Consider the following 27,370-nt stretch of genomic DNA (forward strand, 5'->3'; position numbering starts at 1 on the left):
TACTGAATTGACTTACGGTTCAACATGTGACACTGCAGTAGGCCAATTAAGGTATGTCCCCTGGCGTAGACTGAATGACTGTATGTCATTCGTTGGATTGTTTATTGTTATTTCTTGAACGAAGACGTTCGGCAATGTCCTATGTGCATAATACTGATGAGACACACTAGTTCCTCGGGGCAAACACTGAATTCTGTGAACAATGCCTGTGGTATAGTGAACAACAGTAGCTTCATATGCTGCTTCTGCTTGTGATGTAACTGACACTATAGGAAACCAGTATGCAGGTAAAGATAATGTACGTCCACTCTTGATATAGACGGGACTTGCTGGATCTACAGTCAAGCCAAAAACACCATTTCCCACAAAAGCTAAGTAAGGTTTCTCGTCATCTTTGGTTGGATAATGTCTGATATTAGCACTGAATTCTTCTGAATCCGCAGAGAACTGAGCAAGACTATTTGATAAGCACTGTTCGTCTTCACCTGAAAATTGGAATATACAGTAAGAAATCAGTGGAAGTCCATAAAATGAGATATTCATGTTATCTATTCATTTAAAAATCTTGAATTCATTATCACACAATTAGAAAAGCTAACAGAATGTGTGAATTATTCGTAACAGTCCACATTTACCTCGAGGTACTTTTGAGCCATAAAGACATGTTAGTGAGCAAATTAATCAGTAGAACTTTCTGTACAGGTGGCAACTATTTATATTCTACTGGTATGTAGGATCAGGCTTAGTGTTACTAAAATGAAGGCTTGGGTGGATATAATGACATGCAAATCTAACGGTAAGTTCATGAACAAGATAATAATACGCTGCATATATTGCCAACATATTTTTCAGCCTGTCATTTATTTTATTTATTTATTTACTTGGCAGTGGGCAAGTATAACACCACATGCTCAGGAAATCCTAAATCACTACAGTCACACAATGTTGATGGCCTCTTTCCTATGTTATGTTCATATTGTAGGTAAGGGTTGTGTCCTGTCATAAAGTGATCCATACCTCTGTTGGGGACAATATGATTCATTTGTAGTCTCTCTATCTGATGTTCAGAAGGAGACTCTATAGTGGCATCCTGTATTTCCAATTTTCCAATCCCACTACCATTCATGAAGAGTCTAGTCTTGAAGATCTAAATTATTAGTTACTCTGGAATCCATAATTTCTCGTACTTCATGTTATCCCGCCGCAACCAATATGCTGTTCAAGATATCATACTGTGATGTCAGTGGGACATATTCCCAGAATAATGAGCAGAACCTCTACTGGTTAGTATTGTATACTCCCTTCATCCTTCGGAGAACACCTCACGGATACCTATGTCTTAGTGTGACTGTACTATCAGGTGGAGCAGGTGGGCCCCAGTGCTTGTTGCAAAGTCCACAATGACAATCAGTATTTCATTGTGGTACAGTTTTATGAGCCTCAAAGGTTAAAAGCCTCCAAGAATATGTTGCAGTGCCAGTGATGGCAATTTTGTGCATGATTTTGGAAGTCTTCAGGCAGACCATATCTGCATGGGCTGAGAAGTTTCTTCTGTTGTTGGGAAAACTCCTAAATAACTGCATACAGTGCTTCTCAAAAATGGGCTGTTATCTGATCCAAAAGTTGAATTCCTATATAGGATAGGTTTGTCCTTAAGCAGCACATATAAAGATTTATTTTTAGCTACTGGTAATTTGTTGCTCCTGCACCACTCCTGCATCTTTCAGAGCACATGATTTTTCTTCAAGCTTGCGTTTGGGATCTCCAGACACCACCACCAAGATATCATCAGCATCAGCCACAATTCCATTTGCTTCATCAGTCCCATCCAACTGTTCCAACAATGGCTCAATTGTGAGTTCCCAAAATATTGGTCCACATATCGAACCCTGTGGACAGACCATCATAATCTTTTTTTATTATCTTATGCCGCCCAGTGCTGAGTTGACGGGCATGGAAAGGAAGCAGTGGTTGGGAAGGGAGTGAGACAGGGTTGTAGCCTATCCCCGATGTTATTTAATCTGTATATTGAGCAAGCAATAAAGGAAACAAAAGAAAAATTATGAGTAGGAATTAAAACACATGGAGAAGAAATAAAAACTTTGAGATTCGCCAATGACATTGTAATTCTAACAGATACAGCAAAGGACCTGGAAGAGCAGTTGAATGGAATGGACAGAGTCTTGAAAGGAGGAGATAAGATGAAAATCACCAAAAGCAAAACAAGGATAATGGAATGTAGTCGAATTAAGTCAGTTGATGCTGAGGGAATTAGATTAGGAAATGAACACTTAAATTAGTAGATGCGTTTTGCTATTTTGGGAGTAAAATAACTAAATATGGAGTGGATATAAAATGTAGACTGGCAATGGCAAGGAAAGCGTTTCTGAAGAAGAGAAATTTGTTAACATCGAGTATAGATGTAAGGGTCAGGAAGTAATTTCTTAAAGTATTTGTATGGAGTGTAGCCATGTATGGAAGTGAAACATGGATGATAAATAGTTTGGACAAGAAGAGAATAGAAGCTTTCAAAATGTGGTGCTATAGAAGAATGCTGAAGATTAGATGGGTTGATCACACAACTAATGAGGAGGTATTGAATAGAATTACATAGAAGAGAAATTTGTGGCACAACTTGACTAGAAGAAGGGATCGGTTGGTAGGACATGTACTGAGGCATCAAGGGATCACCAATTTAGTATTGGAGGGCAGCATAGAGGGTAAAAATCATAGAGGGAGACCAAGAGATGAAGACACTAAGCAGATTCAGAAGCATGTAGGTTGCAGTAGGTACTGGGAGATGAAGAAGCTTGCTCAGGATAGAGTAGCATGGAGACTGCATCAAACCAGTCTCTGGACTGAAGACAACAACAACAACAACATGTTGCCCAGCAAACCATTCAACTGTGCGACCCTTACAGTAGTCCATGAAACTTATATAAAGGCAATATAGCATCTGAATACTTCTTACATGACTGAACGTCGTAGACTACCATAAATTATTATTGAATGCAATTGCAATGTTGATCATAATTGAGGGTCATTTTAACAAAACTTGCTTTATGCAAAAAACATATTTTTGCAGGAGATGCATTTATTTAATCAACAAGCAACTTTAGTTTATTTTTTACAATTAACAAATTTGGTACACTTCTGAATATATTTTAAGACAGTCTTTGCACATGCATAAAATTTTTGATAGTTTATCAACTGCTGAAAGCAGAAAAACAGATTTCTTTTTCAAACTAGATCAGTGATACTTGAACATTAAATTCCTGATTTATAGATTAAAGTTTTAGAATAATATTTCTTTTTTCTCTTCTCCACAACTTCAGAGAACTCTTCATAAATTCTCCATGAGCTGTCATGATCTTCATATTCCTCATCACTTGCAGAGAGTATGTCATTGTAGAAACTTCCAGAATGAGATTTTCACTCAGCAGCGGATTGGGAAACTTGCTGCATTCTTAGGAATGGTAAGGAAACACATTAGCTTCATTATATCCTCCTGCTTTTCTGCAATCATATCATTTATCTTCGGAATAAATCCAGCACATTTCATGGCTTTGAATGAAGGAATGTTGTTTTTCAAAACATCACAACATACTTCTGATACAAAGAAATGCATTGTTTTAACAGCACACTGAATCTTACCATTGGTTTGTCTGTAAATTATTGCTCATAAATTCACCATTTTACAATGCACGGTGAACTTTAATATTTCTTTAGAAATCCATTTGAAGTTGTAGGAAAACCCGTCTTCTCCCCACACCAGCACCTTCCCAAACTTCACTAGAATATTCGTGAATCGACAAAGTGATATGTTCTCTTCTTTCTTCTGATATCCCTTCTCAACTCTACTGAATACATGATCCAGTGGAATGAAACTATGTCCATGAATAAGAAAATAGTGGTTAAGTTCATAGAACACTGTACTGTGTTCCATAAAATGTGTCAGCATACATTGCATTATATAATTCTTGTTCTGGCTGGTACACATGTCTGGAAAAAGCTCAAGTTTCAATCCTCTCTTACCAACATCTCTAGTCCTCTCTTCCTAATAATGTAGGAGAAAATGTTACCTGTGCAGATGTGATTTCATTTGCACCTCTTCCAGCTTCTGCTTCACACCAAGTAAATAATATCAGTACCTTGTTTTGGTTCACGTATCACCACTATCAGGTTATAGAACAATACCTGTGATGTTTAGAAGATGTCTACAATATGAAGGTGAGGCAGAGGTTGATTTTGTTGCATTTCAAAGACAAGTTTTACAGTGCCTTCACAGTATTTGTTCATGATGCTGTTGAACTTGTTAGTTTTACACACTTCCTGTCATTCTTCGGTTTCTGCGACCATTACTTTCAGTCAAATCCCCTTGCATGTCGAACATATATCACTATGAGATTAACCAAAGCCAAGATTAAAATTCTTATAAAACATTGTCTTAAATTTTGACATGAAACAGCTTGTATTACCTGTTTGTCTTTATTCTTTCCAAAAATTTTCCCTCATATTTACATTTAAACTTGGGGGCAAATATGTCTTCTCATTTTACCTCCACTACAACAACTCTCTCTATACTTATACTTCAGAATGTGCTCTTTCACTTGTAGGTCATAACTATGTCAGCTTGAGTTGCTCTTGAGCCATCTCTTCATTCATTTAGTGTTGTCCCATGTTCTTGACAGTGCCAAACAATCCGGGTTAAGCGATCCTGCGATAACCCCCCCCCCCCTTTTTTTTTTAAATGTAGCAGCATACATTGGTGCTTGGGATCTATCTCAAAGTTTTATCTTATACTTGACAGGCATTGATTTAGAAGCCTTAGCTTCAGTGGGATCCACAACATACCTAGCTGGTGATGAAATATCCATGTATGACAGAAACAATGCATCTTGCTTGCTGTTACCTCCTGAAAAATATAATACATTGAAATATGATAATTCAGCAAAAGAGATAGTCTTTTCTTCCACAGCTGCTTGCCTTATGCCTTTCAGCATACCAGCAGTCAATATCAGGCACTGAAATTTTCTTTGAATGTTGAGATGATTTTGCTTTGGAGATGTTTTGTTTCTCTTCTTTCATGCTCACCATGTGTTTCACTCACATGAATATTATATTCACCATCATCTTCCATCACTTACTTTCATGAAATGGAGGTAACTGGCAACCAGCTCACATAACAGCTATCAACAACAAAAGCAGTTTAATGCTACCCATGCAAACTAAATAGTCACCGGGTGCAGTGGCTAATGGGAGCTCCCATCAGCCATTGTGCCAACTGTCAGCTTATTTGGCATGCACAGTGATACAGCCTGCCATCTACCCCCAAGCAAACCAGTTGTTCTAGGAGTGCCATAAAACAGTCAGAAAAGTACTTTTTCTGACAACTCCTGCACATTAAACAAATTACAAGAAAACTCAGCAATATGTCTAATGTCTTTTGCAAACTACATAGCATAAAGTGCATTTTGAAAAGACCCCGATGTACGCATGAGGCAAGTTTTGCAAAGATGGGCCGTATTCTCTGTTCTATCAGTATGGAATAAAGGCAATTTTGCTAAAGCCGGCTGGAAAGACTTTTAGAGGAAGTTGAACAATATGTGTTAAGAAAAAGAAGTTATTTAAAAAAATGCACAAAGTGAGGCTTGTGGAAACGATTCTCAGTTGCAGCACAATATTTACTGTTTGCTCTGTCTACAATTTGAAGAGCCTGATTAATATTGTCATGTAACAATTTATTATTTGTGGAAGTCAAACTGACATGCAGAGATGCTGGAGCTCTCTCTGCTCTTGAAGATGCTGGCAGAGTAGATGCTCGTGAACTTTTGCTAATGTATTAATTAAACATACAGGTCTACAGCTCTTTGGGTCTGCGGGATCTTTATGATCACCACACATACAGATTTCCAAGTCTCTGGTACCCTGTCCTGTCCCAATGCTTCATTCAACAGATGTGTTAAGGATGGCATTATGACTGGAGCTAATTTCTGTATCACTTCTGAGCAGGTACCATCTGGACCCAGTGCCTAGCTACATTTAAGCATGGCTATCGCTACTACTACTTCTTCCTGAGCAAATGGGAGTAGGACAACACTGTTACTATATTCAGAACTCATCTGGTCAAGTAGCACTGATTGATGGTTGTTGTCTGTATCTGCAGAATCATATGGCGAAAAGAGTGTTTGATAAATATCTGGTGGAATTCCTTCAGTAAACTGTCATTGCTCCATTGGTCTTGCAAAGGGTGGACAGGATGGTGGGTGCCTTACACTGAGGTGACAACATTCATGGGATACCTTGGAATATCATGTTGGACCTCCTTTTGCCTGGTATAATGCTAGGTTCAACAAGTCGTTGGAAGTGCCCTGCAGAAATAACTGAGTCATGCTGCCTCTATAGCTGTCCATAACTGTGTTGCCAGTGAAGGATTTTGTGCATGAACTGACCTCTTCATTATGTCATATAAATGTTTCATGGGATTCACTATAGACGAGATGGGTGACCAAATCATTTGCTGGAATGGTCCAGAATGTTCTTGAACCAACTGCAAACAAATGCAGCCTGGTGATATGACACACTGTCATCCACAAAAATTTGATTGTTGTTTGGGATCATGAAGTCCACAAATGGTTGCAAATGATCTCCAAGTAGCCGAAAATAACAATTTCCAGTCAATGATCAGTTCACTTGGACCAGAGGACCACTCCATTCCATATCAACACAGCCCACACGGTTATGGAGTCCCCACCAGCTTGCACAGTGCCTTGTTGTCAAATGGGTCCATGGCCTCATGAGGTCTGTACACACTCAAACCCTTACCAACTGAAATCAGGACTGATCTGAGCAGTCCATGGTTTTCCAGTCGTATAGGGTCCAACCTATATGGTCACGAGCCAAAGAGAGGTGCTACAGGTGATGTCCTGTTAATAAAAGCACTCACATCAGTTGTCTGCTGCCACAGACCATTAACATCAAATTTTCTTGCACTGTCCCAATGGATACATTTGTTGTATGTCCCACACTGGTTTTGGGTGATTATTTCAAGCAGTACTGCTTGTCTGTTAGCACTGACAACTCCATGCAAACACCGGTGCTCCTAACACTGTGTCCTAATGGATACATTTGTTGTACATCCCACACTGATTCTGGCAATTATTTCAAGCAGTACTGCTTGTTTGTTAGCACTGACAACTATATGCAAACATCACTGCTCTCAGTCATTAAGTGAAGCCCATTTGCCACTGTGTTGTCCGTGGAGAGAGGTAATTCCTGATATTTTGTATTCTTGGCACACTCTTGACACTGTGGTTCTCAGAATATTGATTTCCCTAATGATTTTAGAAATAGAATGTCCTATGTATCTAGCTTCAACTAAAATTTCGCATTCAACTTCTATCAATCCCCGTCATGTAGCCATAATCATGTCAGCAACCTTTTCACATGACTCACCTGAGTACAAATGACAGCTCCACCAATGCACTACCATTTTATACATGTAATTTTGTCATTTAGAAGTTTGTATGGTTGACTCCACAGACTCTATATGTTTGTTTCAGATGCTGGTATATATTTAGCTTTCTATCTCTTTGGTTCCTCCCTCATGAGCACTGGTAACTCCTCGTGTTACGGACTTTTCTGCACAACTCTAACTGTTCCCTACTCCAACATGTCTCAGGAATAGCTCAATATCACATCTTTGGGATGTGATTTGCCTGCATCTGCTGCAATAACTCAGTAAAGGCATGCATCCAGAGATCTATGTTTTCAGGTAAATAGTCTCAGTTTAAAGAAGCTATTTCACCAACAAATGCATTCCAATTTCCTCTCTTCAAATCCCAGCTTTCTGGTTACCTACCATTGCTAGTATTTCTAGAGTTTACTGTCACTGCTCTGATACAGAAGGTTATGACACTATTTCCATTAGTGGTCATATGTTGTTCAACCTCCCAGGATATAAACTTACTAGCCACATCCAGATTTGCCAGGATAATGTCTATACCTGTCTCTGCAATGGTACTATCTGTGAATTTGCTAGGCTGCCCTTCTTTATTGATCACAGTCATGTCCCATTCTTGGATCATGTCTGTCAGCATTACACCACATTCTTCTGTCTTTCGTCTATGTCCACACCAGCCCCTATTACGTGATGTGCATCATGACTGCACAATGCTGCAGCTCTTAATTTGTCAGGGTATGACTCAATCATATGGGAGCACTACATGTATATGTAGGTAACAATACACTTGCACTGAGCAGTACACATCTCCACTATTACAGCAAGCTCACTGCATAATTGTGTTATTTTAGTGACAAGGTATCTCTGATTAAGAATGATGATTGCTGCCTTGGCATTCTGGTGCCCAACTACTGAGAGCACATATGTCAGCAAGGCACATGTATGGTTGCTGGACTAGCACATCAACATCCAGTTCCTCTATGATCTTCCACAGTTCACTCATTGGCAATGCAGGGAGTATAGTGTTGATCTGCTGGAATCTAATGCTGCTACTAGACATATACTGTATGGAAATATCTTATCTGAAGCTAGAGTGTGGTCAAAACACACTTGTAGATGGGCCTTCACAAAATCTTCATACATCTGTTCACAATCGAAGACTTCATTCCAGCATGTAAAGACTTGGCTGAGAAAATTGCAGAGGTCTTTAATATCTGTAGGGAGTTTATTGTACTCAAAATGTGACCAACTGCTGCTGGCATTGAAAAAGCAATTGTCTTTCTTTTTGGGTTGCAACACAAGTTACAAATCTCATGGCTGCTCGAAGAATTATAGTAGCCTCCTGTCTACTTAGCCTGACACTGCCTTCTACATCATATATCTGGTTCAGTTCTGTTGACATCACAAAAGCAGTTTTGTCAGTATTTTGTGTTTGCAAGGAGTAGAGTGCATAACATCTCTCATTGTGTGCCAAAGGTTCATCTGTTGTGGGCTCTAACATGTTCTCCATTGTTTGGAGGTTCTCAGCACCAGAGGCTGCTGGTACTTCCAATCCAGTGACCTCGTTACTAGCTCCCGAGTCCAGAAGTGAAGAGCTGGAAGTGTGACATTTTTCCACAAGTTGATGTATGCTATTTTCATGAACAATGCTCCATGAAGCTGGTATTTAAAATGAAACAGATGTTATCATGTCACTGCTCTATATGCCAGTGGCAGAATTTGTCCCAGTGGGCTTGTAATCACTGAGAGTACCACCATGTACGAAGTTAACTTTGCAATATCACAGTACCAATTATGATATTACTGGGTCTTGGGCTGGGAGGTTTTGCTCTCAATGTGTATCAAAATCTGACTCTGATTTGTGGCAGACATTGAAGCTCTTGAATTCCAATAAGTTACTCTCAGTTTCTTTTATCCTAAATAGATGGTGAACCTGGAAACTGGCCCATTTCAAAGCTTTCTTCTTAAGCTCCCAAGCTGCCTGTTGTTGTAGGTTTTGTTGTTCCACAGCCCATCTATGTAGTAAATCATTTTGTTGCAAAGGTATTCAACTAAGTACTTAGAGCAGGTGACATCATGTGATATACATTAGTTTCTAGAATGAAATTTTCACTCTACAGCGGAGTGTGCACTGATACGAAACTTCCTGGCAGATTAAAACTGTGTGCCGGACCGAAACCCGAACTCGGGATCTTTGCTTTTCGCGGGCAAGTGCTCTACCGACTGAGCTACCCAAGCACGACACACGGCCCATCCTCACAGCTTTACTTCTGCCAGTACCTCGTCTCCTACCTTCCAAACTTTACAGAAGCTCTCCTGCGAACCTTGCAGAACTAGCACTCCTGAAAGAAAGGATATTGCGGAGACATGGCTTAGCCACAGCCTGGGGGATGTTTCTAGAATGAAATTTTCACTCTAACTTCCATGGAAAGTACTCATGACTAATTTGATTATATATTCAACCTCAGGAATGACATTCAGATGTATATAATGAGTGTCTTTGCACAGAAGCATGGTATCTTTAAGAAAAAATTAGCCTTCTCAAATCGCTAGAATTTTATGAAAACTGTCAGAAGTGCATGATTAAATTACTTCCCAGGATCTTAAGCAAACTGATCATTTGTGGGATCATCAAAAGTGTCTTGTGTTCAAGTAGAGTATCATCCAGCATGCATCATACAACAGCTATGGGAAGCACTGTAAATGCCATGGATCAGAATAAATGTGGAACTGAATAAGCAACTGAAACTTCCTGGCAGATTAAAACTGTGTGCCGGACCGAGACTTGAACACACAACCTCCCCCCTCCCCCCCATTCATTCTCTCTCTCTCTCTCTCTCTCTCTTCAGTACTTCAAAGCAAAGCAGAAGCCCTTGTGCAATGTGGAACTGACCAGGAGATACCACTAGAGGTGGACTAGCCAGTATAAAAGGTGGCTTAGAGTATTGTGTTGTCAGTAGAGAAGCAGTAACAGCAGAATGAGTCGGCCAGGAGAGTTTAATGACTTCAAATGTAAACTAGTCATACAAGGTCAATGAGGGACATTTCAACCTTTCTATAGCTGACAATGTCAACTGTTGATGATGTGACTGAGAAGTGGAAATTTGAAGGAAAAAACCACAGCTGGAGCAAGACCATCAAAACCTCACATACTTACAAACAGGCTTCGATGAGCATTGTGGACATTGATTGTAAAAAAATTACACAAAATCAGTGGAAAGAATCACTCATGAGTTCTGAAGAGGTACCAGCTATCCACCTAGCACAATAGCTGTGCACTGGGAGGTACAAAGAACGGATACAATGGCCAAGCAGCTATTCCTAAGCCAAATATTTCTGTAGTCAATGCCAAGTTACATTTGATGTAGTGTAAAGAGCAATGTCACTGAACATCAGTTGACTGAAAACAAGTGATTTGGGGTGATGAATCATTCTATACGCTGTGGCAATCCAATGGAAGGGTTTTGGGTTTGGCGAATGCCTGGAGATGTTACATGCTGTCAGGTGCAGTGCCAACAGAGAAGTATGGAGGAGGTAGTGATACAATATAGGTGTGTTTTTCATGGGTAAGGCATGGCCCCTTATTGCACTTACAAAAATGCTAAATGCAGAAGAATATAAACACATTTTGCAGTATTGTGTACTACGTACAGTAGAGGAACATTTCGGAGATGAGGACTGTTCATATCAGCATGACATTGTAACACAGCATCAGATAGGCAACAGTCTGTAGACATCAACAATCCTTAAATGGACTGGTCTAACCTAAACTGAATGGAGCCCATGCACTGATACAGCAGGACTGTAAATTCTTTTGCACATTGGTGCCTGGACTGTCAACTTGTCTATGAACTATGGAACTTTGTTTTCTGAACTTTGTCCAACAAGCAGCATGTGTTTTTCATTCTTCCCAGTCACCATGGACAAATCACCTGTGCAGCTGTGCTGCAGCAGCTGATGGCTCAACAGGTGGACAGTCAAAAACAGATTTACAAGCTCCAGTCCAGGGTACTGATTCAGAAACAAACAGCCAATCCTTCGCTGTATCCCACTGTCACTTTTTCATTTTCTCTGTTTCCTCTTCACCAACATGGACACCACAACTTCCAATGTTTCAGGTTTTCAATGAAACTTTGGAGCCATGTTTGGCCTTCCTACGTCAGCTCAAATGATCTTTCGTGGGCCCTCACCATCAATGTGGACTATCGCAAATGACCTCTTCTCCTTGCCTGGTCTGGCACTTTGACCTATCATCTTCTTCTATCCCTTAATCATGGAGTCGACATTTCTTCGGTCTTCTACGATCACTTGCAGGACAAGCTCAATGCTCATTACATGGTCCACACTATCTCTCAAGCTTCAGCATTCACTTACTCTTCTGGGACATCTTCCTGTCCTGTCAGGTATCCCAAGGGCCTTTGTTCCAAGTTCCGCCACCTGTTGGCACTGGCTCCTTCGAGGTTGGCTCTATTGCCACTCGGTTGTTGCATCTGGCTCCTGCAGAGACACCTTTCCCTCCACCACCCCCAACACTTCCAGCTGGTTTTAATGAGCCCTGCAGTTCTGACACAGCCCGCTCTATAGTTAACATCAGCACAGCCTCCGTCCATGCTGGCCCCAACACTGCTATCCCTCCCATATCTGCTCCCCTTCTTCAGGCTTCCATTTCTCCTTCGTTCTGTCTTTGTTTTCAGTTTCTCGCTTCCCTCTCCCTTCTGCACTCTCTGCTCCCACACACCTCCATGTTCCCAAGTGCATTCCCATGCACCTCGGCACATCTTTGGGTCCCACCACAGCTGAACGTGCCTGCAGTTAGTCTCCTTTACTTGCTCCTTGCACCTTAGGTTTTCCATTCCTTTCCGGGAAGCCTTCTCTCTCTGCATCCAGACCCCTTACTCCTTCAGCTGCCATCTTCATTCTTTCATGTTTCTTTTGCACATCCCACAATCTGCCTCTTCCTTCGCCATCTCTGCCATCACACCTGCCACAGCGGCCACTGCCAGCACCACCAGGACAGCCTGTGTTGCAACCAGCTCTCCTGCTGTTGTTGGTCAGGCTGACTCTGGCTCTGTCACTGCCAATGCCAGCCCAGTCAAAAGTGGCGTGGCACTAATTGCCAGCCCAGTTGTTCCTGCTGCTGCCATTTCCACTGCTGCTGCAACTGGCCCTGTCGCTGGACTCCACAACCATCATGCACTTAACACGCTCTCCTTCATGCCAGTGCACAACTCCTCACATTCCATCGTACCTTGTCATGCCTTTGAGCCCCCAGGGTTCTCGCTGTTTTTCATGTGTTCTCTAGTTTCCACCCCATGCCTCATAGTCTGTCTTTTCTGCAGCTCTCTGGCATGCACACACCATGCCTTCTGCAGGTCCTTGCCCTATGCTGGGCTGCCACAGCCTCCAAGATGGCCACCCACAGCTGGAGCCAGCTGTTTCTTCCAGCACTTTCAGTGCAGCGCTCATAGAAGTTTTGTTGCAAGCCCTCTCCACAAGGCCCGACTGTCCTGTCATTATGACAAAGCATCGAATACATTTACCACACCCACCCTCATGCTGCCAGCCTCCTTCCTGTCAGTGTCTCATTTTTTACGGGGTGGGAGGAGTGTTGTACATGCAGGGCTGAGCCCCTGTGTATTTGAACATGCCTATTCTGACATGACACCTGCATCCTGTGGGCTGCTGGCCATTGGCCTGCAGGTGCTCCTCCTTCAGAAACTGTTCATGTGCCTAGTCAGTATATCAAGGGTTTGGATTGGTGCTGATTACAAATATTATGTTTACAGGCTTAATGCTAACAGATGCCACCAGGAACCACCACATCGCCCATAGGCAGTGTGTGCAGCAGCAACAATAGCAGCACTGCTATCATGGACTACCTTGTGTCTGCGAGTCACGAGGTCATCAAGGGCCCATGGACATTCTCCACTGTGGAGTACTTAACCCACAGTGCAACCTCCAGCAGCCGTTTATTTAGATTTTGGGTTATATCTGCCTCTGATTGAAGATGCTCAATTGTGTTATTATTGTCTTATGGGAGACTTTACTTTCTGAGGTGATGCTATAATAAAATTAATTTTGATATTGTGCTCAGGAGTTGCTGTTTTGCATGTATGGCATATGTGATGCTGCAAGTGGTGAAACAACAAAGCAGTACTCACACATGCACTTATATAAAACTGTCTGAGTTAAGTTTTAATTGTGTCCTTGAACCAATACTCTGAAACACAGGTGACATCATTAAAATTTATACCTGGGACACTCTTTTATGGACAGCCTGTATTTTGATAAACTTTATCTTCGTAAGTTCTTGAATGTTACCAATCACACATGTTCTTTTCAAATTCTAAACAAAATAATTTTAAAGAACAAAGGGAACTTTACATACAGCTGTTTAAAATACTGCTCTTTCATTTCTAATTGTCATTCATTTGCTTTAAAATGAAAATGTCCAATAGAACCAGGAGGATCCATAGGAAATGGTGGTGGTGCAAAAATAATATATTGATATTGAAGGTGGGATTTTAGAGAAGAAAAGTAAAAAATATGATAGACATGGGAAAAAACAATAGTGCAAAAAGTGTGAAACTGAGAAAATACTACATAGAATGTCTAGGTAAATGTGACTTTGCATGGGTAAAAATTGCTGATTCCTTCAGTTAAGTCATGATACAACCTCACAAATGTAAACATACAGTAAACAGAGATTATCACCATAGCTCAGATATGGGAAGTGCTAGCATATTAGAAAAGACACTGTATACTATAACAAGCAACAGAATTGCACACAACTACGTAATGGTGGTGGTGGTGGTGGTGGTAACAGTACCAGTAGTAGTAGTAGTAGTAGTAGTAGTAGTAGTAGTTGTTGTTGTTGTTGTTGAACAGTGAACTGGTGAGTTGTGTACTACACTATGGGGCATTTGGTAGGGTGATTCAAAAAGAAGTGATCGAGAGGCAGTGAAATGAAACTGGTGGAAGGGAGCTTAATGCCATTTCCTACAGAAGATGGTGTAGTCCCTATAAGAGCACTGAGAATGCAACCTCACTGCTAGGACACAGTCTCACACTCACTAGATGACAGAGAGAAAACACCCATATGTTGACTGTCCACTGCACTCTGTAGTGCTGAAAGCAGAAGTGGTGGCTTCAAAAGTAGAGCACAGGGCTGTAGGGTGTTTCCTTACAGTGGAGAGATGCAAGAACGGAAACTCATTGAAGAATGGCACAACTTTATGGAGAGCACTGAATGTCAATTGCTATTCTGACACTCAATCTTACATCAGGAACAGTGGCTGCCATTGTAACTCACTGGTATTCAATAATGAGAGCAACCACATGCTGTTGATGGTATTGGTAATGCCATGTGGCATTCCACACAGTGCATCATCACCCAATGACATCTGCCCCCTTGCAATGTATATGCAGTGTTCTTCATTCACTTGTGCCATACTTTGATGACTTTCCATTCTCTGCACTCCTTCCACAGTCAGGAAACCCACTATACAACCCTGTGCTCCCCTTTTGAAGCCTCTATTTCTCTGTTTCCTGCAAGACTGAATGCAGTGGACAATGTGTGCACGTACTCACATTCTGTCATCATGTGGGTGTGTGCCCATGTCTTTCTAACAGTGAATTTAGGACCACATTGCTCCTATAGGGACCACACCTTCTTCCTTATGTAACGGCATTATGATCCCCTCAGTTCTTTTCATTTATCTGCCTCCAGCTTGTTTCTTTTTGAATTACCCTTATAGAAACTACAACAGTTGACAGCAACCACTGTCATTACATGTTGCTAATGGTAACTGATTTTCAGTGTGACAGTCTTCCCTAGATTGAGGAACACACAGCAGACTCTTGACATGAACAGCCCAGTGCCAGCACAACCTTGTAGATGAAGTATACCACTGTTCAAGACCCACTATTATATGCCTGTCCTACCCACAACTGTCATGTTGGTGGTCAATACGAGGTATGACAACATCTGTCACACATCACAATGACGAATTTTATTCCCCGTGGGGAAGGGTGCTCCCTCTCCAACACAACAATTACCTCTAATACAACTGCTCACAAGTGGAATTATCAATCCACAATGAATTATGCCTGGTGGCATGCAGTGATTTAAAAAGGAAGACTGAAGAAGTAAACAAATGTAAAATAAATGATATGAGTGGTCTGCACACAGGCTGTGAGGGAGAACATGTAGAACTTAAGAAACAAGCTTTCCAATCAGTTCTCAGCTTTGTTACTATATAATTACAAGAGGCACTTCGTATTCACTTGATTTTACATTTTAACTCACCTTCATTACTAGGCTTTGAACCAGATATCCACTGAGTCATGCTTGGCCCAAAATATCGAAGAAATAAGAAAATCAATATAAACACAATGGCATACCGGCGGTATCTGAAATTGAACATCTTTAAAATACAGCTTTGATACAAAGATAATCAGCAAAAAACTTAAAAAATTTTAGTGCCATTGAAGCATAATAATACATACGTCAAATTCACATGAGCCAATGACCACAGCTTTCGGAACCAGTCAAATGGGTTCATTATGGTTATTTTCCAGTTGACTGTTGCATTCCAAATGGCTTTCACTGTGTCCTTAAAAAAAGGAATCTTTTTTACAATCAATAAGGTGAAGCATACAATACATCAGATCCATGCAAGAAGGATTTGATGTTCTCCGATTTTAATTTTTCACATTTGAAATATCATTAACTTAGATATACTGACTATTCTTAGCATTATGGCCAAATTCAATATCAACTCTGTGCAAACTGTCATGACGTTCATAAAAAGAACATCCTTGGTACTCATGGGATTAAGAAGTCAACGATGAATTTAACACCACTGTGATTTGCTTCTACTGCAGATAATGAGACGCAACAAAAACATGTATGGCACGTAACTAGTTGCTACAGGGTGCACGTCTAAGCAGTGTGATTAATTCATTATTAATCACTTCATTTCTCCTCAAAGGGTAACCATTAGAGCTGGGATTTCCATGCAAATGAATACTTTGGCCATCTCGAAAGTACATGCATATTTTGATGATTTTTTTCGATGTAATAGCATGAATTTAGATATTTATAATGCATATTATATCAATTTTTCTGACTTCAGTGCATATATTACAATAACTTGGATGATAGCATTTTATTGATGTTTTTATATGAATTATGCCAAAAATGCAGAACATGACTAATTTTGCGAATTTTTGTTGCTGTCTGTACACTTGATAGCAAGTTCAAACACCTTACCTCAGCTCGGTAGAAGTCAATAAACTTCATGCCTTCTCTCACTTCTGCCAATATTTGCTATCTAGGGTGAGGGATAAGAACTACTTTATTTGAACAACTTGGATTGAAAAGTATGTTGCCAGCACTGCATAAGCTACTTCCCTCAGCACTGCCACTCACCCCGTGCACCGTATCTTCTCACCTCAATCGCCACTGAGGTGAGTTCAGTGTGACTGTATCCCAATTATTATTTTATAAGTAAAAAATTTAAACAATTATGAGTGGACGTTGCTTCGTAGAACTATTGTTAAAATACCGCAACAACACGTCAGTAAAACATTTCCAAGACACGTCTGTATTGCGTAGTGGACCGACAATAGAACACGTTTTACTGCTGCTGACAAGCAAAACACGAATGCACAATAGAACCACCCCAGCACCCAAGCCGCCGCCGCCGCCACCACCACCACCTCTGACAAGGCAAGGCAACAACACCGTCAGGACGCAGGTCTTCGTCTCAACCTCATGCTCACGAACATTTGTCGGTGATCCACCAAAAAGTTCACCCCACCACCACCTGATTATAACCAGGTCTCGCTAATTGTACAAAGCCCTAGAGAAGTCCACCCTCCCTGTCCACCACAGACCAGTCACGAGAAACAGCAGAGTCTGTTACAATACAACTCACGTCATCCATCCGAGTGCTACAGGCCCAGATGACCCAGGTAGTAAACATTCTCGCGACAATGACTCAGCTCCCTGCCAACCTCAGATCGGCAGCGCAGCAGTCGCCTATAGCAGCGACATCTTCAGAAAACTCCGTCCCCACCATGGACCTAACATTCGGAGTCTCAAAATATGTGCATTTAATGCAGATAACCTTACTCACCAACCCATGAAGTTCAGATAATTCATGCAGGACGAAGACATTGACTTACGCCTAGTGGGTGAACCATTCCTAAAGCCAGGAATAAGAGTTTCTGTACCAAACTACAATTGCTGCAGGAATGATCAACCCACCCACGGGGACGGGGTCACGGAATGTCAAAATGGGAATCAAGCACCACCAAATGTCCCTCCCCCCCCCCCCCCCCCTACCAAATCCGCTCCCCGATACAGCAGAAATAGAAACTGCAGCAATAGAAGTAGCTACTGTAACTGGCCCCCTAACAGTCGTTGCAGTGTATCAACGCCGCCCCGCCCCCCCCCCACCCCCACCCCCATCCCCCAGGTTTCCAAAGGCTAGAAGAGGATGACGTGGCTGCATTAAGCCAGATTAGAGGGAAACTACTAATTGCTGGGGACCTGAACGCCAAACACGCTGATCGGACCTCAAGCTTCGAGACATCGAAATCAAGCTGGTCAATAACTGTAACAGCTGGCACGCATACCAGTAACAGGTATGGAGCACAGAGGAACCGACACACTTCCCAAAGAATGGAGGAAGACCGGACGTCCTCGACATCGCCATAACAAAGAATCTGGTAGCTTTGTTAAACAGAATGACGTCGGACCCTGTGATTCGACGTGGGAGAATTGCGCTCTACCTCATAGCGCCAAGCGACGTACAGGCACATTAATAGTGAGCCGTTCAGCAACGCAGTAGCTGCTGAACTTGTCCAGACCCCGCCTCCAACTGAAACCACAGAACATGCGCTAGACGGCTTCACAAAGGTGATCCTATGAGCTGCTGAGAAAGCCACACTGTCTCCTCCTCCCCCCTCCCCCCTTCCCCGCTCCAGGTAACTCCCTCCGCACTTGCTTGCGCAAATACAGCACAAAAACAGGATTGCCAAAGAGTGGAAGCTCAGCAGAAACAGAGGCACACTGAGGCTGCTCAATAGACTACAGAGAGAGCTTAAAGCAGATATCAATGAGTACCGCAAGTAGCAATGGTCTGCAGGGCTTTCAGCTCTCCATCTAGAAGACAACAGTTTATGGCAAGCAGCCAAGTAGTTCACGAAAAGATGCGCGAAAATTCCACTGCTGCATGGCGAACATGGACTGCAGTTCAGCGCTATTGACAAAGCCAACGCACTAGCGGACTTGTCCATAAAGCAATTCAAACCAGCTGAAGCACAGGACAGAGAACACGTCGCAACTGTCGGCCTACAACTGGCCGCGTATCTCCAAGCGGATGACGAAGATGACTATACACCACTATTCAGTTCTGAGGACGTGGGGCGCTGCATCAAGTTTCTGCCGAACAGGAAGGCGTCAGGACACGACCAGGTCACCAACGAACTACTAAAACTTCTCCCGCTTCTGGCCATCACCCACTTGACCGACATATTTAATGAACTGAAGCGATTGCAAAAATTCCCGAAACAGTGGAAACACGCAGAAGTTATTGCGATCGTGAGCGCCTCCTATTCACCCCTATACAGGACCATATCAGAAGAGAGCAGATACTGCCGAAATTCCAATTCGGCTTCCAGCAAAGTTACTCCGCTCCCCAGCAAATTATGGGGATTGGTTGAAGCAGCCACAGATGGCTTCAATCAAAAGGGCTACTGCGGGCTTGTATTATTAGACGTAGCAAAAGCGTTCCGCTTAAGACTGGCACATCAAGCTACTACACAAGATGTACTCACTAGGCTTCCCCAGAAAGATCGACCAAATCGTAAAAAACTATATCCCCGGTAGGACTTTCTCAGTCAAGATCGATGGATCCCTGTCAACCAATACTGTGCAGGCATGCCCCAAAGTTCGGTCCTGGGGCCCGTCCTCTACAATGTGTACAATGGTGATATTCCCACGATGCAGCATGTACACACTGCGCAATACGCGGATGACACAGCATTCTTCTCCTGTTCGAAAAACAGGGACGTGGTTATCAGATGTCTGCAAACCACCCTAAATAGGATGGAAACCTGGGCTATGCAATGGTGCATAACCGTCAACTCTTGACAAGATGCAAACCATGCTGCTCACCAGTCGCTATGGCAACGCTGCCCACCAAGACAACCCTACCAACTGCTGTGACTGCAGAGCCAAAACCAGCCAAGGAGAAACTCTGTGAAGTACCTCACTGTCACATTAGACAGGCACATAACATGGAAATGTCACATAGAGGAGCTTCGCAGATAACCTCATGCCAGGATGCAGGTTCTCTACCCTGTCTTGAATAGGAGCAGTTCCCTTGATCCCGGAACAGTTTCAGTGGTCTACCAAAGTCTCATTAGACCGATAATGGAATACGCATGCCTGTACAGGGTTACACAGCCAGATTGAGGGTAGATAGTCTACAAAATGTCCAAAACAGAGCGCTAAGATGGGCTCTCCATGTCGCCACGTGATTCCCCACGGCACAGGAAGCTGCAGGCATTGAAAGGTTAACAAAGCATTTCCGCACCTTGGCAGAAGCCTTCTATCCCAGGACGTGGAATTTGCAGAATGAGCTGATTAATGCCCTTGGCAGTATGACCAAGACAGAAATAAATACAGATGACTAAAATCACTACGGTACTTCTGCAGTAGCAGAATAGATAATATAAACTCTCACAAAGAAAAGGTAAGAACGAAAAGAACAGCCCATCAAACACCAAACACAACAGAGACGGAAATGTCCAAGAGCGACAACACCATTCACAAGCACAACCTCTTGATTAAGAGGATAAAAAGAGAGAAGAGAGAGAGAGACAAAGGAAAGAGGTTGGATTCTGTACCGCCCAGAATCTAATGGGCATTGACAACTGATACATTTGTACTGAATTACACAGGGCGATCCAAAAGTTTCCATTCAAACGCCGTACAATCCAGAATCGGTATGCCATCACGCAAAATCGATGTTAGCATTGAGGCAATCATTCTACAGACAGACCAGGTTGAATGTACCCATAGTATTGGGGCAAGGCGATTTCTACCACAAAGTACCGTTATCCTAGATGGCGGCGGTGACGTCATCCAAGATGGCACCCATGACGTCATCTGAAGATGTCATCCAAGATGGAGGATTTTGGCGGGAAGTTTAAATTTCGGTGGGAAGATAGGTCTAGCTCCACTAACCTAACACTCTCCCCCCAGAAAATGGCGGGAAGTTCAAATTCCCTCAGGATAATGCAGCCTCCACTAACCTAACAAAATGGCGGGAAAGAAAACCTAAGAAAATGGCGGGAAAGAAAACCTAAGAAAATGGCGGGAAAGAAAGAGCAGTGAGGGTCAGCGATTCCTGTCAGACGAGGATGTGCAGCAGGCAGTTATGTACTTCTTCACGCAATAGGACACTGTGTTTTACCAAATGGGTAGTATTGGGGCAAGGCGGTTCTACCCCAAAGTACCATTATCCAAGATGGAGGCGATGACGTCATCCAAAATGGTGGCCATGATGTCATCTGATAACGCTGTGATGTCATCTGATAACGTCATTCAAGATGGCTGATTTTGATGGGAGGATAGGTCAATTGGGCTACCTCCACTGACCTAACCCCCTCCCCCACAAAATGGTGGGAAGTTCAAATTCCATCAGGATAATGCAACATCTACTAACCAAAGAAAATTGTGGGAAAGAAAGGGCAGTTAGGCTACCCCCATTCACCCAAGTCATCCAACCACCACCTCTTCCTAGGGCCTGGCATGAAGTTTGAATTTTGGTGGTAAAGAAAGGTCACTTGGGCTATCTCTACTAACCTAAGAAAATGGCTGGAAAGAAAGGGCTCTTGGACTACCTCCTCTAACCTAAGTCACCCGACTGCCACCTCTTCCTAGGGATTGGCAGGGAGAGGACTCAACCTGTGCTCGACATAAGTCTTTATTATTTTGTATGCACTTTTTATTTAAACAATTAGAGGTACTAGCACCATCCAGTGTTGTCGCCAAGGGGTCCTGACACCAACTGACCTAGTACACAGTACCAAAACCAAAGAGGGTGCTGTCATCTCTCCTATGATGTAAACCAAGATGGTGGGGGGAAATTGCCGGAAACAGTGTGATCGCCATGGGGTTCGGACACCAACTGACACAGTACACAGAATCACCACCAGAGGGCGCTCTCATCTGTGATGTACTCCAAGATGGCTGCCATGATGTCAGCTGATGACGCAAGTACCGTTATCCAAGATGGTGGGAAACAGCGTGTTCGCCACAATGTCCAAGTGGCCTTGTACACAGTAACACCACCAGAGAGCACTGTCATCCATTCTGTGATGTAACCCAAGATAATGGGGGAAAATGGCGGGAAAAGGCCTCTGACAGTGCCGGTCATAAGCCTTTATTTTGCAGGCAGTGTCTCCACCAAGAGATCTTGAGTCCAACTGACCTAGTAAACAATACTTACACCAGACAGTGCTCTCGTCTGTGAAATAACCGAAGATCACTTTCTGGAAAGGAAAATGACTCAGCCTGTACTGGGCTGCTGTAGAGAGTAAGGAAGGAATGTACTTTATTTATTTTGGAACATTTATTTAGGGACGGATTTTGATAGATAGTATATTTATCACACTGAAACAAAACACTCGCCCTGATGTGCTTGAGGTCAAAATCCACAGTCTGCACACCTGCAAATTACTCATAAATAACGCAACATACACGATTGATAATTGTAAACTGTCAAAATAATGGATTCTACAGCCTACACACATGTAAACTAGTACACCGAAATAATTTCAGTACACAGCACACAGACCTGCAAACTGCTCCTAAATAATGCAGCACACTCATGTGTGGACATGCTCAGTATTCATAAACAGTCCACATAATGCATAGCACAGCCTACAGACCTGTAAACTAATGCTCTGCAGACATGCAAACAACTCCTAAATTACCCAAGTAATTTCAGTACAGACCTGCAAGCTGCTAAATAATGCAGTACACCGATGTGCAGACACAAAATCAACTCCTAAACTGTCCAAATAACGCATAGCACAGCTTACAGACCTGCTAGCAAAATAATGCAACAGTCACGTAATCAATGCACGCAGACACCGCCCGCCGGCCCTGACCATTGGACCGTACAGGAGGCTACCGGCAGCACCCGCAACGTGATGCAGCTGTCACACAGCTGTCAAACCACGCACAGGTCCCACAAGCATGAGGCGGCGACATCCCTTTCATAATCGACACCTGAGAAATTCCTCTCGAAATATGTGTTCAGCTAGGCACCATTGCCGACATGACCGGACGGGAGCGAAGATCTATTTCCCAAGTGCACTGATGCCGCCGTGAACCACCACCAGACGCAAGCCAGTGCGAGCCACCACATTCAAGCCGCTGCTGCTCTGGTGACCTGTCAGGGGTGGTTGACCACTGACCTCGCTGGGAAATATCTAGTGCTGCAAGGGGTAGATACAATGCTGTCTGTCTTCGTGGTATATGTACAAGCGATGTAAAAGGGATGATTTTGTATGGTGCAGTATAGGAATTATAGGTTTACTACATCGACATGGTACGTGGTGATATATTGCTAGGTTGGAGATCAGATTCACGCACTAATATTCAAGCTCCTGTCCTCAGTTGGAGAGCAGTGTGATTGAGTAATAGTTTTTCCGTATTTGACGATAAATAGGGGCACTTAACAGGGCTTAATTGTTTGTGCAATATGGCGATCTGAGTGAAATAGTTTTTTTCCCGCCGAAAGTCTCTTCTGCAGAAAGAAAGAAAAGGTGGACAGTGCTTCCACACCGGAGAGATCAATAATTCGCAGGGTAAATTCGATAAGAGCCAATCATAATGCTCGATTCATTCACAGGACATATTTGTGCTGGGATATAGGAGTCTCTTCATAGCAGTGAGAACGTTTGTGTATGTTGAAAGCAGGAAGGGTAATGTGATGGACGGGATGCTACATTAGGACCTTCAGGAAGAATGCATTTGAGATTATTCTGCACTATTATAGTAAACAGGTTCTGGTAGGGCAAGAATTTCCGTGAATACAAGCTGAGACATCAAGAAAGCGAGCGTTAACTATTTCTGGGACTCTATACAATTTCTGACTTCGTGGCATTGCGTGAGTCACGCTGGACAGTTAAGTATGGTTAGACGTGTCTCGCATGTCACGCTAGGAACAATGCACCCTGTGCTATTTGGTGACATTAGTATCCCCAGGCATCGCATCAGCAAGGGTAAAACACACGTGCTGCCCAGAGATGTCTCTCATATGGGACTGGCGTGAGTGTGTGCTGGAGTTCTGTGACGTCAGTATAACACATGGAGAACTCTAACTGTACACCCAAAAATAGAAGCAACTTTCACCCGCTCACTCCAGGTAGCATCGGCATGACAGTGGTGGCTCACATTGGCTTGCGTTCAGTGGTGGTTCACGGCGGCGTCGGCGGACTCTGCAAATAGGTCTTCAGTCCCGTCCAGTCACGTGCATGTGTTTAGGCTGTGGAATGCATTATTTCGACAGTTTACAATTATCAAGCGTGTCTTTTGCATTATTTATGAGTAATTTGCAGGTGTGCAGGCTGTGTATTTTGACCTCAAGCACATCAGGGCGAGTGTTTTGTGTCAGTGTGATAAATATACTATCTATCAAAATCCGTCCCTAAATAAATTGTTCCAAAATAAATAAAGTACACTCCTTCCTTACTCTCTACAGTAGCCCAGCACAGGCTGAGTCATTTTCCCCTCCAGACACTGATCTTCGGTTATTTCACAGACGAGAGCACTCTCTGATGTAAGTATTGTGTACTAGGTCAGTTGGACTCAAGGTCTCGTGGTGGAGACACTGCCTGCAAAATAAAGACTTATGACCGGCACAGGCAGATTCCTTTTACTTCCATTTTCCCCCACTGTCTTGGGTTACATCACAGAATGGATGACAGTGCTCTCTGGTGGTGTTACTGTGTACAAGGCCACTTGGACATTGTGGCGAACACGCTGTTTCCCACCATCTTGGATAACAGTACCTGTGCCATCAGCTGATGTCATGGCAGCCATCTTGGATTACATCACAGATGAGAATTGCCCTCTGGTGGTGGTACTGTGTACTATATCAGTTGGAGTATGGACCCCATGGCGACCACACTGTTTCCGGCCATTCCCCCCACCATCTTGGATTACATCATAAGAGGGATGACAGCACCCTCTGGTTTTGGTACTGTGTACTAGGTCAGTTGGAGTCAGGACCCCTTGGCGACAACACTGGATGGTGGTAGTACAAAATAATAAAGACTTATGTCGAGCACAGGCTGAGTCCTCTCGCCGCCAATCCCTAGGAAGAGGTGGCAGTCGGGTGACTTAGGTTAGTGGAGGTAGTCCAAGTACCCTTTCTTTCCAGCCATTTTCTTAGGTTAGTAGTGATAGCCCAAGTGAAATTTCTTTTCCGCCAGAATTCAAACTTTGCGCCAATCCCTAGGAAGATGTGCCGGTTGGATGACTTAGGTTCGTGGAGGTAGCCTAACTGCCCTTTCTTTCCCATCAATTTCTTCCTGCCAAAATCCGCCATCTCGAATGACGTCATCAGATGACATAACGGCCTCCATCTTGAGTCTTCGAGGTCTTTTATAAGGCACCAAAGGCATGACAATCGCATGGGGAGAGATGAGAACTACAGGGTGGGTGCTCTAGTATCACCCACTTGAGTAAGCGTAACTCTGCGTTACGACATTTGGAGTATGGGGACATGCTTTAAGCACGGAACTTGGTGCACATTTTCACAACTGTGGTTTTCGACAGAATTGCTGCCCCATACAGATTCTTCATTCTGCGATGAACGTTACTGGCCAATACAAGAATAACAGAACGTTGGTCCTGTTGGAACGAATTTGCTAATAACATCGTCATACAAGTAGTTCACGTTTCCGCATGCACCGCACGCACGTCGTAAAGACACGAATGCCACACTAATCCCCTGCCTACGTGTCAGTGCTTACATACCTGCATCGGAGTTCCGCTACGTTGCATATACGCCACAGCAGCGCCCTCCAACGGAAACTTTTTGATCGCCTCCAAATAGGAATGCAAGAAGAGACCTTGTGTCATAATGCAGGGCGGTGCTGCCGTTTACTGTGACTGTTGCAATCAGGATGTACGCAGATGTGTATTTAGTCTATTATTATCAGGCCATCGCATATCTATATTACTAATACTATGCGACTTTCCTGGAACCCAGGACCCAATAACAGTGACAGGTTGCGTAACTAATAGATCCCAGCGACAAAAATTTGATTTTCAGCATTTCGCATGATTATTGACCGAATTAAAAAATTGTAAATACTATCATAATCTACTCGTTAAGAGATATAATCTTACGTTAAAAGTATTACAGTTACATACTCTGTGTTTGTCTACTTCCAACAAACTTTACGCATAATTTTACGAAACGTTTTCTCGATGACAGCCCCCAAAAAATAATGAAAGGAACAAAGTTCGTCCCTTACTACATTTTCGCTGTTGATACAGTGAAACTTCAGCATCAGACACAACATTTTAATTTATCACTTATTATTACCAACTCTATTCACAACACAGTTTGCAGACAGAACCCACATATACTACCGGAAAATAGATGTAGAATTGTATCATTGTACAAGTCATAGTTCAGGAGATGAGATTACACAGAAATTTAGATGCGTGAAAAACTAGCTTCTGCTTAAAATGGCGCGCGCGCCCACACACACACACACACACACACACACACACACACACACACGCCTCTGAGCACTATGGGACTTAACTTCTGAGGTCATCAGTCCCCTAGAACTTAGAACTACTTAAACCTAACTAACCTAAGGACATCACACACATCCATACCCGAGGCAGTATTCGAACCTGCGACCGTAGCGGTCGCGCGGTTCCAGACTGTAGCGCCTAAAACCGCTCGGTCACCCTGGCCGGCTAAATGGCGCACAGTGAAAATTCAACATCAGGCATGTTTTAATTTGTTACTTCTTTACTATAACTCTATTCGCAACACTCTTTCCACACAGAATCTATACTACACATATCACTGGATGTACCTGCAAAATTATATTACTGTATGACACAGTTCAAGAGATATGGCGTCATAAACACAGACATGCGTGAAAAGCTTGCATTTGCTTAAAATGGAGCGCAAATTAGTCATACTATATTAATTCAGTGTTCCATAATGAGAGCATTTAGCGACTTCCAGTAAACTCTGTGCATGATTTAAAATCTTTTCCAAACTTTTTCTCGCTTACATGCTTAACGTCAAATATGTAACACATCATCTCATCTGTCAAGTAATCAGACCGTTTGAAACTGTTTTACACAGGGGAGTTAGATTCTTTAAAGAACTGAAGGGTTACTGGTTTTAAAGAATATAGGACTATTTTTGTACATTTGTACAAAATATCAAGCCTAGGGTTGCTATATGTCCCAACTGATATGGAATATTCCGATTTTGCACTCTTCGTCCCGGTGTTCCAAAAAGGCTCAGTCGGGACGCTAAATGTCCCGATTTTCAAGTAAGCAAATCGAAGATTTATTTCTAGTAGTAGTTCAATATAGTTATATGTATTATTATATCCAATATAAACAACAGCCAGCGGCTTACTCTCATACTATGTATAGTTTATTTGATTGTAGTTGGCAACGCTGTGTAACAACCATTATTCATATTATGTAAATTGAAGGTGGAGGAAGGAGAAAGGAACTATTGATGTCAGCTACATTGGGACTTCATGCGGAATCAGAGGCGACGAGCGAAAATGTGTGCAAGATCAGGATTCGAACCTGAGATCTCCTGTTCA

At 42.7% G+C, this 27,370-nt stretch overlaps 1 protein-coding gene across 2 annotated transcripts in view; it reads right to left on the minus strand.

The window, feature by feature from the left end:
- LOC124721969 (uncharacterized protein KIAA2013 homolog) overlaps window positions 1-27,370 on the minus strand; it is a 168,648-nt gene that overhangs the window by 95,621 nt on the left and 45,657 nt on the right. Inside the window, exons 2-4 of one of the 2 annotated variants that reach the window (XM_047247139.1) lie at window positions 15,971-16,077; window positions 15,771-15,874; window positions 17-485 (exon numbers count right to left, since the gene is read on the minus strand). In XM_047247139.1, coding sequence (XP_047103095.1) covers window positions 17-485; window positions 15,771-15,874; window positions 15,971-16,026 — 629 coding nt within the window. In that variant the 5' untranslated portion in view covers window positions 16,027-16,077. Of the gene's footprint in view, window positions 1-16; window positions 486-15,770; window positions 15,889-15,970; window positions 16,078-27,370 lie in introns of those variants that run through there. The other variant, XM_047247140.1, reaches the window with a different exon arrangement.

The sequence above is a fragment of the Schistocerca piceifrons genome, chromosome X (assembly GCF_021461385.2).
Source record: "Schistocerca piceifrons isolate TAMUIC-IGC-003096 chromosome X, iqSchPice1.1, whole genome shotgun sequence".
NCBI lineage: Eukaryota > Metazoa > Arthropoda > Insecta > Orthoptera > Acrididae > Schistocerca > Schistocerca piceifrons.